Source organism: Capra hircus, chromosome 11 (genome assembly GCF_001704415.2).
Source record: "Capra hircus breed San Clemente chromosome 11, ASM170441v1, whole genome shotgun sequence".
In the NCBI taxonomy this organism is placed as follows: domain Eukaryota; kingdom Metazoa; phylum Chordata; class Mammalia; order Artiodactyla; family Bovidae; genus Capra; species Capra hircus.
In genome coordinates, this window is record NC_030818.1 from 25,663,000 (window position 1) to 25,683,027 (window position 20,028).

Below are 20,028 nucleotides of genomic sequence, written 5' to 3' on the forward strand. Positions count from 1 at the left end.
ATATCATCAAAGAGTGGCATTTTATGCTCTTCAGCTAAAGTTTTCAGGTGAAGATCTGATGATACCCCTAATTTTTAATATTTTTGATAAGCTACATACTACTAGTTGTCACCTGGAGAAGGGAAAGGCTACCCACTCCAGTATTCTGGCCTGGAGAATTCCATGGACTGCATAGTCCATGGGGTCGCAAAGAGTCGGACACGACTGAGTGACTTTCACTAGCTGTCAGGGTAAGCCTTATCCTTTTACCTTCAATATGTAATTTCAGAGTATATTTTGAACAGAATTATCAAGCACTAAATCTGCATTTAACCCCCAAGACAGACCTGTAGCTCAATAACCTTACAAAACAGGACCGAAAGAAACATCAGTTACTTAACTGGTTATGACCATCATTTCCATTACTCGAAAAACTAAAGAAGATTTCTAAGAAGGTGTTTTAAGGCACAAAAAATAAAGACAGGAAGTCATAGAGACGGGGTCTCTCTATATCCTGAATTTTTTAATATTACAGATTTTAAAACATACTTCAGGAAAACGAATGTTCCCAGTAAAGTGCTTCTCTGTGGATTTACAATCTAGCTCTCAAAGAAAGATCAGATGTTCCTTGCTTCCTTTACCTTAATTCCCTTTAAAGGGGCCTAAACCAAAGAGCACATAATAAAATCAAAGACCTCAAAGTGAATGAGACAAGTAGATGGTCTCTCTTCTCAACCCTAGGTACCCCTGGCCTCAGAAAACAGTATGAGATTCTAAAGACATACATGAGAAGTAGACAGTTTTTCTTATTTCAATTTGCACTTAATTTCCCAACACTCCTACCTAGGTAATATCAAGGCTTAATATGAATTTTTCCCTTTAAAGAGAGTATATTTCTATTAATCAGATAGCAAGTACTTCTTTAGCACTCTGTCAAATGCTTAGTAGCTCAGTGTTGGGTAGACAAAGAACAAAACAAGATGTCTGTCCTGAGAAGGCTTTAAGTTCAGAGAAAACCAATATGCTGGATGGCACTTACCAGGAGCTTAACTGCACTAAGAAATGAAAGTTCTTTTTACATTGAAATAAATTATTACAGTAAGATTAATGGCTTGATGTGAAGAACTGACCCACTGGAAAAGACCCTGATGCTGGGAAAGACTGAAAGCAGGAGAAGGGGACGAAAGAGGATAAGACGGTTGGATAGCATCGATGGACATGAGTTTGAGCAGGCTCCAGGAGTTGTTGATGGGCAGGGAAGGCTGGTGTGCTGCAGTCCATGGGGTCACAAAGAGTTGGACACAACTGAGCAACTGAACTGAACTGAAGATTAATGGCTAGACCTTAAACAGGTTATACTTGGGTGAATCAATATGGAAAAAGATAACTAATATAACAAAGAGCTGGGATATTAGAATGAAGGAACAAACATTTATTAAGTACCTGTTACCTCCCAGATACTTCATGGGGTCTTTTTATATGAATGAACACAGACTATACAGGTGATTGATAGCAGACCTAGCTGAATGGCCTCAAGATTTCATGCTAGAAAACAGTGGAAGAAAACAGGGTTGCAAGGAAGGGATGTACCTATCACACAAGGAGTGGGAGGGGTCAACCTGGCAAAGTGGTCCATGAGTACCTGGACAAGGAAAAGGAGCCATGCCTTCCCTTGGATGAACAGAGTACAGGGAACATATTTAACTCTGCAGAAACTTACAACAATAGTAGAATCAGAAAAATAATTTTTTAATTTAATTAAAACAATGAAACAGTCCTCCGAAAATTCATTGTCTTTTAATCTATTTGATGCCAACCTCCTATTTAAAGTGCACAAAAACATTTCTTTCTTTTTTATTTACATTTTTTTCACTGTGCCGGGTCTTCGTTACTACACTGGCTCTCCTCTAGTTGCGGGGAGCGGGGGCTAGTGCACCAGCTTCTCATTGCGGTGGCTTCTTTTGTTGCAGAGTACAGGCTCTAGGGCATGCGGGCTTCATCAGTTGTGGCTCCCAGGCTTCAGAGCACAGACTCAATAGTCATGGCATACAGGTTTAGCTGCTCCACGGCATGTGGGATCTTACCAGACGGGGGTCAAACCTGTGTCTCCTGCAGTGCAGGAGGATTCTTTACCACTGAGCCACCAAGAAAGCCTCAAAACATTTCTTTTCTCGTGGATGATGTCTTTATAAATTATTTTCTTAATAAATAATACATATCTCAGACTTTTTGAAAGGGAATTAAAGTATCAATAAAAACTTTTTCAAAGGCCACTTATCTCTAGTCTTAAAATTAAATTCTAGTCACTAGCTCTTTGGGGGATGGTTGTGGTCACCAAAGAAAAGCTATGATAAACCTAGACAGTGTGTTTAAAAGGAGAGACATCACTTTGCCAACAAAGGTCCGTATAGTCAAAGCTATGGTTTTTCCAATAGTCCTGTATGGATGTGAGAGTTGGATCATAAAGAAGGCTGAGTGCTGAAGAATTGATGCTTTTGAACTGTGGTGCTGGAGAAGACTCTTGAGAGTCCCTTGGAGAGCAAGGAGGTCAAAACAGTCAATCCTAAAGGAAATCAACACTGAACATTCATTGAGAGGGCTGATGGCTGAAGCTGAAGCTCCAATGCTTTGGCCACCTGATGCAAATAGCCAACTCACTGGAAAAGACCCTGATGCTGGGAAAGATTGAAAGCAGGAAGAGAGGGGGATGACAGAAGATGAGATGACTGGATGACATCACTGACTCAATGGACCTGAATTTGAGCAAACTCTGGGAGATAGGGAAGGACAGGGAAGCCTGATGTGCTGCAGTCTATGGGGTAGCAAAAAGTCGGACACAACTTAGTCACTGAACAACACTGTCGTTTGACGTTTAGTATATCTGGTTCTAACTTCCCATAAAACCTACTTCTATAGACAAATTAACATGCTTTATGGATTTACAGGGTGTAAATTTCCACAGGGGACATGCCACATCTCTAGGCACCTATAATTCAACAACGGACCAAACAGAGGAGCAATATAAATGTTCATCTAAAGCATGAACTCCACAAGGGACAAATGTAAATACATTTTTCATTTGTTCTTTATCTAAATAGTAGAGAGAAATACAGTAAAAAAAAAAAAAAAAAAAAAAAGCTAATTCCCTTCACTATAAGTTAGAAAGGCCAAAACAGATTCAAGTATACAGGTGGGACATTTCTACAAAGAGCATGTGCAGTGGTCAGGATCTGGGATTCTGGAGACAAGAGGTCTGGGTTTAGGAACCCTACTCAGCTTCCTTATCAATACAAGCTAATTATGTAACAGAGTTCCCTCGTCTGTGAAATGGGGATAAAACTAGAACCTACTTCACAGGAATAGACTAAGAAATAGAGATTATGCATATAAGCATTTAGCAGAGTACCTGGCAGAGAGTGGCAAGCAATATTGCTAAATGTCAATTTTTGCTTTTATTTTGTGTCATGAGGTAATGAGACTTAATCCTTAAAACCTTAATTAATTTCCCTAAACCTTCTCTGGTGGCTCAGATGGTAAAGAATCTGCCTGCAATGTGAGAGACCTAAGTTCGATCCCTGCGTCAGGAAGATCCCCTGGAGAAGGGAATGGCTACCCACTCTAGTATTCTTAGGGTTTCCCTGGCAGCTCAGATGGTAAAGAATCTGCCTGCAATGGGGGAGACCCGGTTTCCATTCCTGGGTCAGGAAGATCCCCTGGAGAAGGGAATGGCTACCCACTCCAGCATTTCTGCTTGGAGAATCACATGAACTAAAGAGCCTGGTGGGCTACAGTCCACGGGGTCACAGAGACAGACGTGACAGAGCGACTAACACACACATTCATTCAAACCTTCAGTTTTACTCTCAGACACAGCCACCTCTTACAACCTTAGGGATGTCAGCAGGAGTCTCTAATTCCACTTTGGTTAAACAGAATAGTTTATAGAAGTTTGTAGTATAGTAAGATAACGTTTTACACTGCACATTCTCTACCATTGTGATTTCTTACTAACACCTGGGATTTCTTCAAAGCCCAAACATTGTCCTCCTACATAATGATAACAAAGATGATGGTTTCCTGGTATTCAGGCATCGTCCCATCAGAACGTTTATTCTTTGTCTCCTGGCAAATTCTTAACCATGTCCCACTTTAACGGTTGCCCTTCAGTCTGACTTTCTGAAATGAAATTCTGTCTTGAATCTCTTACTACACTTCTAAGCCCTTTGAAGTCAGAGAACCATGTATTATATTTCTTAATGTTGCCACAACTGATGTAGTAAGGCAGTCAATATATAGTTGACTAAATGATGTGATTCCATGCTCAACTGCACATCCCAGTAACATAACCATGTAGCCTGCATTCAGTACAGTTCAATAAATACTTCACATTGATTTCTAACCACTAAACTTTGGTAGAAGAAAATACAGAAACAATCTCTTAAAGACTGATGAATACTAATAAACATATATCCCATTTGTAGTTCATTAACAAAAACTAAAACAGAAACAAAAGGCACTGAGGAAATGTATATGAAAATTACAACCGCATCTAAAGTAGGAGTTTTTTTAATTGCCCATGTCTAATAGTTCAAACAGGTAATTATTTTTATTCATGTGATTTCTAGGGCAATAATTACTAGCAAGGGGAAAGCAGATATTAAAAAAAAAAATTCTACCCAGAAGCTTCTTTTTAGGAATATTAGGAGAAGTATATAAAGAGATGAACTGATGGCCCAGGTAGAGGAAGTTGTTTAAGAAAATCAGTGGGTACTCAGTATCCAATATCCCATGGAAAAAGAACCAACAATGTAGCAAGCAAAGCTTCCAGCTCAAAGCCCAGACACAAACCAGTCAGGAGTGGTAAGATAAGGTTGCATGCACTGCTCACTCTTTGAGGGTCTCAACTTACATCCCTCAAAGCTGGTTTTATCTCTGCCTCTCGGACAGGGACCTTATGAAAGAACCTTTCATTTCACGATTACAGTGCAGGAGGAAGGTCAGACGTGCCTCTGAATGAACACATTTTCCTCTTGCTGAAGTCGTGGAGGACACACTGCTTCATAAGCAGTCATCGAGGGAAGGCTCATTTGCTAAAAAGTTCAGTGGCAAGTTACCTGACTACCCACTACTTGCAAAAATCTGGTTGGCTATGGGAAGCTGGGAAAATTAAATTTAAAGAAAGATTAAATGAGCCATGCAGAACAAAGGTGGCACTGTGTCGTGTCAGAACAGAGGCTGGGAAGCAGAAGAATCGGGTTCCTATCCCAGAGTTGCCACAAACCAGCTTTGTGATCTTGGGCAAACGAGGTAACATCCAAAGGCTTCAGTCTCCCCTTGTGCAAGGGAGCTGGATAATATCATCTCTGTGATCCTTCCAGAGAGGAGTCTGTGAATTATATACTCAGAATTATAAACAAGCACCAGCTCCTCTCCTCGAACAGCAGCAAAAATCCCCAAATTGGAGTTTCACTACCTGCTGGCCTGTTAAAAGCATCTTTATGCATGGGGGATTGAAGTTGTCAAAGGGCTGTCAAACCAGGATGGGCCTCACGGAGCTGAGTTTCCAAAAGAAATCCAGCCCTCCATCTACATGTGAGACCTCAAATTCCCAGTTGTAATGCAATCCTATTACTTTTCCAAGAGTGAAGGGTGAGTGGGGAACAAGCAAAGCATCAGGCTGAACATCAGTATTTCAGGATCTATAGAACAGCTTCCCTCATCCATTGAGAGAAAAGCAGATCATGGTTTTTATGATTCTCAGGAGTAAAAATCCAAATTCCCAATTTTCACCTCAAATAGGGAGCTTTCTGTCTGCAAGTCACCTTTGTCTCTGCAGGTCACTTGCGATAACATTCACCTACACTGTTGATTCTTAAATCTGTAGCTTTGCCACTATGTGCCCAGAAGATCTAGTGACACTAGGGCATCCATGCCCTCGGAAGGAAGGTGGACTCCCTAGGCCTGGTCCTGCCACTCCAGTGCAAACTACATTCTTCTCTGTTGTTTATATTTTTAACTCTTAAAAGTACTAAGTACGTGGGAATATGTTTAAAGGAATTTCATGGAACAAAATTTTACGTTTAAAAGCAAGAATCCTCTATAATACAAATAACACCAATTTCTTGGTGACTTCAGAGTTCATTGTCTCAATCCTCCCACACTTTTAGGAGCATTTTAAATTTTTAGAAAAACTGAATTTTTTTTTAGTAAAATTGAAGGTGATCAAGATTCAAGTTTTCCAAAGAGGGCAGGGTTTCAATGTCAGAACAGTGCTATCACACACACTCTTGGTCACTCACTCAGTCATTAAATATCTGTGGGGTCGCCATGTGAATGGTGACATGGAGAAATGACCAGACCTCATTAGAATGAAAATGAGTATTTCACAGAAAAACAGGATTCTATTTCTTCTTCAAGAAAACAGTTATCAGAAGAGTTCTTTGGTTTGTAACAGCCTCTCTTTGTTGTTGTTGTTGTTGTCACAAACATCTTGCTATTTTATATTATTTTCCAATTTTTAAAAATTAATTCCCAGTTTTAACCTGGATATCCCACATAACTTCATAAGACTTGGATGTCCTACAAAAGGTGCCAAGTCAAAACGATTTTCACAGGAAGCTTTCAGGTCTTTCTCAGTTATAGTAAAAGTAAAACAAGGTTTCTCTTAATTTTCTTTTTTTAAAACACTGGCCAACAAACCCCTAAACTAGATGTTTTAACTTGTCCTTGAAAAGCTGAGGAGCCAAGGGGCTCTAGCCCATGTTTACTTCTTAGTGAGATGGTGAACATCAGTGAAGTAATCATTAATCATAGCTGGATTCCTCAGCAAAGATGTTGGCATTGGCACTCTAGCCAGTCACCAGCAAGGACTGCAAGCAACGCTAGGACACTAACGCCTATTTGATTTGGAAGAGAATATGGAACATGATGAAGCCGGCAGCGTCCTGTTCCCCTTCACCGCTCTCCATCTCAGAGCCTTGCAACATCACATGCCCAGCTGTTAACCAGATGCTAGCACATTATAGCCACAGCAAGTGTGAGAATAAAAATATTAGCATTATTTCCATGGTACTGGTCACATGGTTATTATAGAAATAATCAGTATTAGCATACTACAATATTTGTTTTGTTCTTAGATTTCGTAACACCCTACAGGAAAAATTATCTTTATTTGAAAAAGGTTAAAAATGAAAGTACATGTTATATATCTTTGCTGGAAAATGGTGGGAAATGGATTTGTTGAAACCATATGGAAAGGAAGAGGGAATCAATTAAAAACAGAAATCTAATAAATCTAAAATATTTCCAAATGAAATGCTTGTGGTAAGCTAATTTCTTGTAAACACTGCACTCAAGTCCCTTGAACAGTCCCAGATGGTGAACTAACTTTGTGGTCTTAAAATAAAAGTCAGCCAAAAAAACCAAAGTAACTATATAACTTTATCATCAATGCAGAGAGAACCATGAGATCCATAATTAACCTATATATGTATATTTTTTCTTTCCAAAATTTAAGAGGTTTGTGGAGTTTTACTAAACAGATGATTTCATTTAAATTTGAAGTTTGTGTGTATTCAATGGAGACACAAAAATTCAAATAATACTGAAGTTAAAAGTGAGGTAAGAGCTATCATTATTTATATAACATAGAAAAATAAAAACATCTCTAAAAATGCCCAAGTTTGGAAATGTATTGCAAGGTCCAATTTCTACACATTAGTGAACCTTCTTCAGCTGATATCTGTAAGATTTTATTCGAGAAAAATGTTTCCAAAAAATTTGTTTAAGTTGGGTTATAAATAAAAGTTTGGGATATATGCTTTGACCAGAGATCATACCAAGCGGAATCGACGTCTACCCTACCTGCTGCACCGTCAACAATCCATCAGGAGGCTCTGGCACAGACCGCATGGGTAGAAGCTGGCACAGCGAGCCTAAGAGTAAAGCAACTTCCTTCATGCTTCTCCAGCAACACACCAGCACCATCTGAGCAGTTACATCACATGTTTTTCCTTCTTTACCTTAACAAAATAAAAAAACTATTGCAACACTAGACACTTGATTACTCACATCCCAGGTTTCTTAGAATGAGCTTATTCATAATTTCCCCAAGAATAATCTGTTTGAACAAACCAATTTGTCATATGCTATATTTATTCAGGAGAAAATAACTAACACTTGTCGGACATGTGCTATGGGTCGGAATCACCCTCTAAGTATTTTCTTTAATATAGCCATATTCAAGGTAAATTGAAAAATTAAAACAGTAGTATTCTAAAACCAAACTCTAACTTTTGGAAATTAATGGAATCAACTCTTTCCACCTTTCAGTCACCCATAAAATATGATTATAATAAATATATTTTAATATTTGTTTCAGTGGGGGTGGTTGCTACATCAGCAGAATAACAGGATACGACTTTCCTTTCAAAGGAATATACAAATTATCTTTTTAAATATACTTAAATTCCATAGTCGATTAGCTATAATCTTTACTCTCTTTTTCTAGCTTTAAGAATATTTTTGTACTGACATTAAAAAAAATCCAAAACAAACTATTAAATTTAAAAGGTAAGTTAACAAAATAATCTCTTTAACATAATCCCTTTTGTCTTTTAAAAGTCTGCTAAACTCAAAGGATAATGTGTCAATACATACACTTAAATACATCAAATAGGTCTGAAACATATACACTTAGAAGGGAAGAAGTAGGATTGGAGAGGAAATAAGGAAATGAAAAAAAAAAGAAATTAATTTGTTTTCAGCTCGCATTTATCTCTGAATTATTTGAAACGATCACAAGCATACATTTATATAATTTTTTAAAAAACAGATAAATTTTTACAAGACAATATCCCCATCTAGTGGAGAATGTAGAATATGTTCTAAACCAATAAGATATTACTGCTTCTGATAACTTTTTATAACACTAAAGAAAATTATAAAAGAATAACTGAGAAAACAAACAGTAAGAATTTGAATTCTGAAGTCCTGGTGCAAAAGAGTAGCTCGCATTTTAATAAGTCACAACTTTGTTTCCTTTAAAAGGCTGCCTGACTGACTATAAGGACGCTCGCAGCATCAGACCATACTGCTGGGAGAAGCGGACTGCTGCCCAAACCCAAGTTCACTGTGCATCACTGTTCCTACATCACCTGGCTGTCAAGAGAGGTTTCAGGACTCAAAGGCTTTTTGTTGAAGCACCTTATATGCTGGACTGGGGCACACCAATTTCTGGTAAAAGTTTTATAAACTCATTCCCCAAAATAAATCATTATAAACTCAGAAAAGACCTTATTTTCTCCACATCCTGCATACATCTGCAGCCCCTGATTTACTACAGGAAAAGAGCATCTTGCACATTTTGTCACTTAAATATTGACTCCAGTAGTGATTTTACATATACCTTTGATTTCTGCAGAAGTATCAATATTCGGTACACTGGCACTCAAGTCCTCTAAATCAAAGCTACCACATTCTTTCAATATTTTGGCTCGACTGAAATAATCATTAGTATCTCGTGGCTGAATCTCATTCAGAATCCTGTGCAAGCGGCTTGCTGACTCTAAGGGAGAAAGACAAGATTACATAAAACCCCAGTTCCATATCAGATGCAGGTATCCCTTGAGGGTCATTTGCCCTCAAAATTTTGTAACTTTTAATTCTTAATGATTAGCACTATAAGAAGGGACTCACAGGGTGGATAATGTAAAAATTATTTATATAAAGTTTTCATGATACTTGAATGTACTTTGAAAATACAGCAAATATTTTAAGTAGGGTGAAGACTGGAGCAAAAAACACAATAGAAATTGTCCACAGACAAAAGCTGCCATCTGACATGGCTTTTCTTAGTGTTGTCTAAGAATCTTAAACACAGCACTCAAACAGATGAAGGAAGAGCAGTTCACGTCAATGGATTTTCTCTAAACAGATAAGAAACCCCATCACCTACAAAAACGATCTTTTCTAGCCCAGGAATATCATAAAAACTCCATAGCTGACTTTGAGATGCGTATGCAACATACTGCTTTCTAAGTAAGATTTACAGTCCTACTATTATATCTTACTTCATTTTTTATTTTGTAAGCACTCACTGGACTAGGGAATGTAAACTCCATAAATGCAAGACTTTGTTCACTGTTGAGCCGCTAATGCCTAGAACAGAAACTGCCTCATAGAGGTTCAGTAACATGGGCTGAAGGAATTTATGGATGACGAGGTAGTAAAGCGCTAGCCAGGCTCAGATGTTTTTAAGGAAAATAACAACAGGTAACAGGAAACCAATTAACAAATCAAAAGAATGAGTATTTACTGTATACCTATTACATACACTCATATTTTAAGTATTATAGGAAATACAAAGACTCAGACTGCTCTTGCAGTGATTCAGCCAACATCTTATGTTCACTTGTGGCTTCCATGAAATTTTGCCCAAAACAAATTTTGATGGCCATGAAAAAAAACGGCACTGGCCCCAAAACAAACCACAGAAAAACTAAGAAAAAAACAGAGGTATAACTAGAATAAAATTTTAAGAGCCCTACTCATTCATTTTTGTGGCGCTCAGGGAAGACTTTTACCAAAAAATTCAGAATGCACAGTAGATAACATGGGAAAGATACAAGAAAAATGGAGACAATCAGAGGAAAAAAGAAAATGCAAAATTAAGGAAAAGTCAGTGAACTATAGACAGTTTTTAAGTTGAAGATATTTTTAAACTTTAATAACAAACAGAATTTTAGCATACTCTGACGGCCCTACCCATAATTGGTGACAAACATTCCAAATTTCTCATCCAAAATATATTGGTACTTGCCTGATCCAAATATTAGCTATCAGACTGGATGGTCTTTATTCCTATGCACTGCTTAAGTAGGAAAACGAATCCAAAAAGTTTTAGTATTTAGTCTATCAGCCAAAATAAATCTATAACTATATCTTATTAGTATCATAAGCTGGGGCTTCACTGGTGTATCAGATGGTAAAGATCGTGCCTGACAATGCTGGAGATGCAAGAGACGTGGGATCAATCCCTGGGTGGGGAAGATACCCTGACAAAGGAAATGGCAACCCACTCCAGTATTCTTGCCTGGGAAATCCCATGGACAGAGGCGCCTGGCGGGCTACAGTCCATGGGGTCGCAAAGAGTCAGACACGACTGAGCACACACGCACACATCATAAACCATCACCAACTTGCCAGCTCATTTTCAGTAACGAACAAAACATAACATTTTCTATGCAAGCACACAACTCTAGGTTCATTATCAGTGCAAAGTATTATATAATTCCGTGTGTGTTTATGATACACTCTGTGTATTTTTAATATGAGCCTCTCATCTGTGTTCCAAAATGCACTTACCAACTTTATTTCAACATGAAATACAAATCTACTTCATGATTTTCTACATGTTCAAAAGAACACTTTGTTAGTATATATCCTTAACAGTCAACCACTTCTGGCCCGTTGTAGTATGGGTCCCGTAATCCCCTCCCTTATCCAGGCTTCAGTTATCCCTGGTCAACCATGATCTGAAAATATTATATGGAAAATATCAAAAATAAAGAAATCACAAGTTTTCAATTGCATGCCCTCCTGAATAGCACGATGAACTCTCACGCTGGCCCTCTCCATTCTACCTGGGATCCTCAACCATCAGCATCATCTGCAAGCTGACATCCAACAACACTGTCAGGGCTTGAGGATCCAGGGACACTGAGACAGGCGATCCTCTCCCAATGTATCACCAGGAGGTCAATCGTGATAGAAGGAAAGTTATGACCAACCTAGGTAGCATATTCAAAAGCAGAGACATTACTTTGCCAACAAAGGGCCGTCTAGTCAAGGCTATGGTTTTTCCAGTGGTCATGTATGGATGTGAGAGTTGGACTGTGAAGAAAGCTGAGCACCGAAGAATTGATGCTTTTGAACTGTGGTGTTGGAGAAGACTCTTGAGAGTCCCTTGGACTGCAAGGAGATCCAACCAGTCCATCCTAGAGGAGATCAGTCCTGGGTGTTCATTGGAAGGGCTGATGCTAAAGCTGAAGCTCCAATACTTTGGCCACCTCATGCGAAGAGTTGACTCACTGGAAAAGACTGATGCTGGGAAGGATTGGGGGCAGGAGGAGAAGGGGACAACAGAGAATGAGATGGCTGGATGGCATCACCGACTCGATGGACATGAGTCTGAGTGAACTCCAGGAGTTGGTGATGGACAGGGAGGCCTGAGCGACTGAACTGAACAGTGAGTCACAATACTTTTGCCATTCATCTCACTTCACCTCATCACACAGGCATTTTATCATCTTGCATTATCATAAGAAGAAGGGATGGGCTCAGTACAGTAAGATATTTTGAGAGAAAGAGAAACCACGTCCACCTAACTTTTACTACAGTATACTCCTATAATTATTCTATATTATTATTGGTTTGGGGTTTCCCTGGTGGCTCAGGTGGTAAAGAATCTGCCTGCAATGCAGGAGACCTGGATTCGATCCCAGAGTCAGAAAGATCCCCAAGGGAAAGGAATGGCAACTCACTCCAGTATTTTTTCTGGGAAATGCCATGGTCAGCAGAGCCTAGTGGCCTACAGTCCATGGGGTTGCAAAGAGCTGGACATGACTGAGTGACTAACGCTTACTATTACTGGTTATCAGTGTTAACCTCTTACTGTGCCTGACTTATAAGTTAAATTTTATAAGTATGTATGTTTAGGAAAAACCATGTTCTCATAAGTATGGGTACTATCTGCACTGTCAGGCATCCACTGGGGGTCTTCGAACATCTACCCCTTAGATAAGAGAGGACTGCTATATACATATGTCACTAGGACATTGCAGGCATTGAATTTAGTTCCTATACTTGCAGCAATTGTTTATTCATTGATTTATTCATTATGACAACTATTCATTGGATATCTACTTCTACCAGGCACTGTGCCAAGTACAAGGGAGGAAATCATAGACAAAACTCCCTGTTAAATTGCAACAACTCCAACAAAGGAGAAATCTGTGGGAAGGGGAGAGTGCTGCTAGGAGACAAGACTGGCAAGGCAGCAGGAGTGAAATTATTATCGAACCTAGCCACTAACATGTTTTAAATAAAAAGGAAGGGGGATGGGAAGAGCACAAGGGTTAAATAAAGATAATGTGTAACATGATAAATGATATGACTAGAAAAGATTACTTTGGATGTAGTAAAAAGGAAATGGAAGGAGATGAGAGTAGATGTGGGGAAACAAGAGAGGATAAAAGCCTGCAGTAAGGTAAGAAGATGCAGATAAAAGAAGAAGAGATGTAACAGATATTTAAGGGGCACCCCTGAAAGAACGTGGAGATAGGCTAGATACAAGGAGTAAAGGGGAGATGTCGGGCAGCCCTAGCTCCTGACTTGCACAAACAGGTCTCTGGTAGAACAGTTTGCAAAGATAAGAGGGGAGGGAAAGAAAGATGAAATTTCATGAGTTCAATTCTGGACATTCTGAGAATCTCTTCCAATTTTTTTTTTTTTAATTTAAATGGCCTTTGTGTCCAGTGGTCTTTGCCTATCCCAGATTCCTAACAAGCTGCCTTCTCTGACTGAACCTCATCAACTGCTCTCTAACTTATATGGCCTGCTTCCCCAGTACCAACCAGAATACAAACCTGGTAGGCTGTATTCTAAAATGACAATATTATAAAATCCAATTTACCCCAGAGAAGGAAGCACCTTGCTGACCACCTGATTATTTATTTACCTAGGTTACTTTTTTATAATTAAAATATATTACCCAATAGGCAGAAATATCACCGGTCATAACAATGCCTTTGTCCCCCATTTTACCTATCTCTCTGAAGAAAAGAGTAAGGGAAAAAACACAGTAATTCTAGCTTTTTCCATTTACTGACCTGCATCAGTGTCATTGGGGATGAGGCCTTCTGGGGAGGAGCTCTGAATGACTGGAGACACCACGGCCGAGAGCCTATAGGAGGTCACAAGGAGCTTCTCCACCACGGGTCTCCACTCACTCACCAACTGCAGGCTGCTGCAACAAGAATGTTAGAGGAATTTATACGAAAAGCCAAAACCACATTTTTAAGATGGAAACAGACAAAAGGGATCAAAGGAATTTGGGTTTCAAAATCATGCCATCTATGAAATATGTAAGACACAAAAGTATATGTATATATGTTTTCATTTTTAATTATCTTTAAGGCAATATGTTCCTTTCCCAAGACACATTCCAGTAGGAGTTTAAAGCTCAGAAGTGAGTATTCAGGAGACAACAGGGGGATGGATATACTTACTTCAGAGGCAGCCTCCGCAAAGCTCCTGTTATACAGTGGACCCGCCCATACATTGGAAATGACGCTGCTGCCTGAAGCAGAGAATTTTCAGCCCGAGATACTTCTTCCTCAAGTTTTTCCAACAAGCATTTGATAACTAGAAAATGCAAAAAAAAAAAAAAAAACCACCCACCAAAATAACACCAGTTTAAAAACACATTTACAAATTTGTGCACAGCAGAACAGTTCCCACAAAGACACCCAACTCAACTGAATTTTATACTAGAGGTTTCTGAATGAAAAAAGAGATTATCCAAGCTTATCCAGGCTGTTCTCCATTTCCAGCTAAGGCAGAACCGTGTGTCTGCCCTGACTTCCTGGGTCCATTTACAGCATTCATTCTGGATCATTCCTCCTAGACATCCTCTATCTGGGTTAGCAAACCCCAGGCTCGTATGCCATGCACTACTTGGACAGATTTTTTAAAATAACGGCTTTATTGAGAAATGACCACACACCATACAATTTATACATTCAAAGTGTACTGGTCAATGGTTTTTAGGATATTCACAGCTATGTGCAAAAACCACCACCACAGTGAGTCTTGGAACATTCTGATCTGACCCCTCAGAAAAGCTTCACCCACTGCCAGACACTCCCTTCCCTGCACCTCTCACCTCCCTCAGCCCTAGGCCAGCACTCGCCTGTTTTCTGCCTATTCTGGACACAACCATATAAATCTAATCAAACAATATTTTCAAAGTTCATCCATGTCATAGCATGTATATTTCATTACTTTAAACAGCTGAATAACAGTCCACTGTATGGATAAACCACATTTTATTTATCTGTTTATCAGATGATAGACATGTGAGTTGCTTCCACTTTTTGGCTATTATGAATTATGCTGCTATGAACATTCATGCATAATTTTTGTCCAGACACAGCTTTCATTTTTCTTCACTAAATGCCCATAATGGACTGAATGTCTGTGTCTCCCTGCCCATGCCCCAAATTCAGGCTGAAACCCTCACCCTCATTGCAATGGTATTCAGAGGTAGCATCTTTAGGAAGTAATCAGGTTTAGCTAAGGTCATGACAGTGGGCCCCCCATGATGCAATGAGTGTCCTTATGACAGGAGACCAGAGCTTGCTCTCTCATGCAGGAGAGAACAGACTGAGAAGACTGCTATCTGCAAATCAGGAAGGGGGTTCTCACCAGGAACCAAATCTTTTGACCCTGTAAACTTGATCTTCCCAGCCGCTAGAACTGTGAGAAATAAATGCCTGTTGTTTAAGTTATCTGCTCATGGTATCTTGTTAAAGCAGCCTGGGCTGACGAAGACAATGTCCAAGAGAGGAACTGTGGAGTCATATGGAAATTCTATGTTTACCCAATCGAGAAACTAGACATCTTTTTCCAAAGGGGCCAGACTATTTTACATTCCCATCAACAGTCTGTAGGAGAGATCTATTTTTTCTGAATCCTCATCAACTCTAGTTATCACCTATTTTTTTTAAAAATTATACCCATCTTACTGAGTGTGCAGTACGTCCTCACTGTGATTTTGATTTGCATTTCCCTAACAGCTAAAGATGCTAAGCATCTTTTCATCCACTTATTGTTTATATTCACGTTTTTTGGAGGAGTATCTATTCAGATTCTTTGTCTGTTTTTGAATTTGGTTATATCCTTTTATTAGTGAGTTGTAAAAGTTCCTTATATATTCTAGATACAAGGCCCTTAACAGATAAAATTATTTGCAAATATCTTTCCCACCCTACAGGTTGTCTTCTCACTTTCTTGTTGGCTTCCTTGACACACAAAAGTTTCAAATTTGTGTGTCAGAGTTTCAAAGTCCAATTTATCTACTTTACTCAAGATCAAAAAGATTTACACCTAGGTTTTATTCTAAGAGTTTTATTGTTTAACTCTCGCATGTAGCTCTTTGATCCATTTTAAGTTAATTTTTATATACAGTATGAGGGTCAAATTTTGTTCTTCGGCATGTGGACATCCAGTTATCTAGCAGAGTGGATGTCTCCCCTCACCATTCAGAAGAAGGTTATATTTTAAGTTTCACAATTGTGTATAACCAGTAAATTCATATTTAGAAAATTTAAAGAATTCCCAAAAATCATTTGGGGAAAGACAACCCCACATAAAACTGAACAAATGACATGAAAATGCATTTCATAGCAGGGGTGGAACTGAATGGCTTATAAACATGTAAAAAGATGCCCAATTACATTAGTAATCAGGAAAATGCAAGATGAAACCACATGAGACACTATCTGATATTCTGCAAATTTTTAAAATCTGACAATAGCAAGTTATAGTGATGCACTACAATTCTCATAATTTACTGGTGGGTGGGAGTATAAACTGAAAATCTACTTGACATCACCTAGTAAAGTTGAAGATGCATGTATTTTATGACTAGGCTATTTTACTTTTCTGTTTATCATAAAGTCTTAGACATATGCATTAGAAGTTATATCTAATAACAAGAATGTTCACATTGGCATTACGTATATAGAAAAAAGAAGTCCATCAATAGGAGAATGCATTAATTAATTGTAGTAAATTTGTATAATACATATAGTACTATTTATGTAATATTCATAATCATGTATTAATAAAATAATATATTGTTTAATAATATATAAATAGTAAAATCTTGGTAAAAACAAGACAAAAGATTAATATTAAACATAAGGCAATAATTACATGGTGGGAGGAGGGAACTAGGATAAGCAAGAGGCTTCAACGTTATGGGTGCTACTACACTTCTTAAGCTAGGTGTTCTTACCTAGCTTGTGATATCACAAGCTTGGGACACCTCGTGAAATTTTTATACTATTACTATTTAGATTCTATACATATATGTATTCTATATATATACTTTTTATTTTTGAAATGTTTTATGAAAATTTAAAATGCCTTGGATTTTAAAAGCCTCTGAATGAAGCATGAACTCCCCAGTTGACCCCAGTTGCAGACCTCGTCTTATCATCTTATCAGGGTCCCCTCTGGAACCCAGCCCTGAAACAACTAGAGTTGGGCACATGGCACCTTCCATGTCACTGTCATCTCTCTGTCCCAAGCTCTGTGGCTACATCTCTACCAGAACTATATATGGCTCCCAATTTTCTCCCATTATTAGTTCTCTTTTTCATGGCTTTTCCCACCATTTTAGAACACTGTTCACCTTTCTTTCTAGATCTGACCTTTGTTTTATTTAATACAAATTCCTATCTGTCTTTATGTCTAGTACAATTCCAAAATGAAGACTTAATAGGATAAAATTAAGTATACGAACCTCCAACAAATATTTGTTTAAAATCATTAGGTCTAAAGATCTAAAACAACTCAGATCCTAGGTTTTGGAACTGGCTATATGCGAAGAGCAAAAGGGAAGATTGTGTTAGCCAGTTAAAACATAAACCCCAACAGACAAAGGAACTTTGCTCTACATAAAATTAACAAAGATGAACTGGCTATATGAAGTGAAAGTCACTTAGTCATGTCAGACTCTTTGTAGCTCCATAGACTATACAGTCCGGGGAATTCTCCAGGCCAGAATACTGGAGTGGGTAGCTTTTCCCTTCTCCAGAGGATTTTCCCAACCCAGTGATCAAACCGAGGTCTCCCGCATTGCAGGCAGATTCTTTACCAACTGAGCCATAAGGGAAGCCTGATCCGGCTATCAGAACTTTTAGAACTAACACCCCAAAAAGATGTCCTTTTCAATATAGGGGACTGAAATGCAAAAGTAGGAAGTCAAGAAACATCTGGAGTAACAGGCAAATTTGGCCTTGGAATACAGAATGAAGCAGGGCAAAGACTAATAGAGTTTTGCCAAGAAAATGCACTGGTCATAGCAAACACCTTCTTCCAACAACACAAGAGAAGATTCTACGCATGGACATCACCAGATGGTCAATACTGAAATCAGATTCATTATATTCTTTGCAGCCAAAGATGGAGAAGCTCTATACAGTCAACAAAAACAAGACCAGGAGCTGACTGTGGCTCAGATCATGAACTCCTTATTGCCAAATTCAGACTTAAATTGAAGAAAGTAGGGAAAACCACTAGACCATTCAGGTATGACCTAAATCAAATCCGTTATGATTATACAGTGGAAGTAAGAAATCAATTTAAGGGACCAGATTTGATAGATAGAGTGCCTGATGAACTATGGACTAAGGTTCGTGACATTGTACAGGAGACAGGGATCAAGACCATCCACATGAAAAGAAATGCAAAAAAGCAAAATGGCTGTCCGGGGAGGGCTTACAAATAGCTGTGAAAAGAAGAGAAGCGAAAAGCAAAGGAGAAAAGGAAAGATACAAGCATCTGAATGCAGAGTTCCAAAGAATAGCAAGAAGAGATAAGAAAGCCTTCTTCAGCGATCAATGCAAAGAAACAGAGGAAAAGAACAGAATGGGAAAGACTAGAGATCTCTTCAAGAAAATTAGAGATACCAACGGAATGTTTCATGAAAAGATGGGCTCGATAAAGGACAGAAATGGTATGGACCTAACAGAAGCAGAAGACATTAAAAAGAGGTGGCAAGAATACACAGAAGAACGGTACAAAAAAGATCTTCACAACCAGGACAATCACGATGGTGTGATCACTCACCTAGAGCCAGACATCCTGGAATGTGAAGTCAAGTGGGCCTTAGAAAGCATCACTAAGAACAAAGCTAGTGGAGGTGATGGAATTCCAGTTGAGCTATTTCAAATCCTGAAACATGATGCTGTGAAAGTGCTGCACTCAATATGCCAGCAAATTTGGAAAACTCAGCAGTGGCCACAGGACTGGAAAAGGGCAGTTTTCATTCCAGTCCCAATGAAAGGCAATGCCAAAGAATGCTCAAACTACTGCACAATTGCACTCATCTCACATGCTAGGAAAGTAATGCTCAAAATTCTCCAAGCCAGGCTTCAGCAATATGTGAACCGTGAACTTCCAGATGTTCAAGCTGGTTTTAGAAAAGGCAGAGGAACCAGAGATCAAATTGCCAACATCCGCTGGATCATGGAAAAAGCAAGAGAGTTCCAGAAAAACATCCATTTCTGCTTTATTGACTATGCCAAAGCCTTTGACTGTGTGGCTCACAATAAACTGTGGAAAATTCTGAAAGAGATGGGAATACCAGACCACCTGACCTGCCTCTTGAGAAATCTGTATGCAGGTCAGGAAGCGACAGTCAGTACTGGACATGGAACAGACTGGTTCCAAATAGGAAAAGGAGTACGTCAAGGCTATATATTGTCATCCCGCTTATTTAACTTATATGCAGAGTACATCATGAGAAACACTGGGCTGGAAGAAGCACAAGCTGGAATCAAGATTGCCGGGAGAAATATCAATAACCTCAGATATGCAGATGACACCACCCTTATGGCAGAAAGTGAAGAGGAACTAAAAAGCCTCTTGATGAAAGTGAAAGAGGAGAGTGAAAAAGTTGGCTTAAAGCTCAACATTCAGAAAACAAAGATCATGGCCTCTAGTCCTATCACTTCATGGGAAATAGATGGGGAAACAGTGGAAACAGTGTCAGACTTTGTTTTTTGGGGGGCTCCAAAATCACTGCAGATGATGACTAGAGCCACGAAATTAAAAAACACTTACTCCTTAGAAGAAAAGTAATGACCAACCTAGACAGCATGTTGAAAAGCAGAGACATTACTTTGCCAACAAAGGTCTGTCTAGTCAAGGATATGGTTTTTCCAGTGGTTATGTATGGATATGAGAGTTGGACTGTGA

The 20,028-nt window shown here is 38.8% G+C and overlaps 1 protein-coding gene across 2 annotated transcripts in view; it reads right to left on the reverse strand.

Annotated features, from left to right (window-relative positions):
* The window catches only part of THADA (THADA, armadillo repeat containing), a 328,090-nt gene that overhangs the window by 268,608 nt on the left and 39,454 nt on the right, over positions 1-20,028 (reverse strand). For both annotated transcript variants that reach the window (XM_013967596.2, XM_013967597.2), the window contains exons 19-22: positions 14,268-14,403; positions 13,869-14,005; positions 9,386-9,544; positions 7,843-8,000 (exon numbers count right to left, since the gene is read on the reverse strand). In XM_013967596.2, the coding sequence (XP_013823050.2) occupies positions 7,843-8,000; positions 9,386-9,544; positions 13,869-14,005; positions 14,268-14,403 (590 nt within the window). The remainder of the gene's footprint in view (positions 1-7,842; positions 8,001-9,385; positions 9,545-13,868; positions 14,006-14,267; positions 14,404-20,028) is intronic.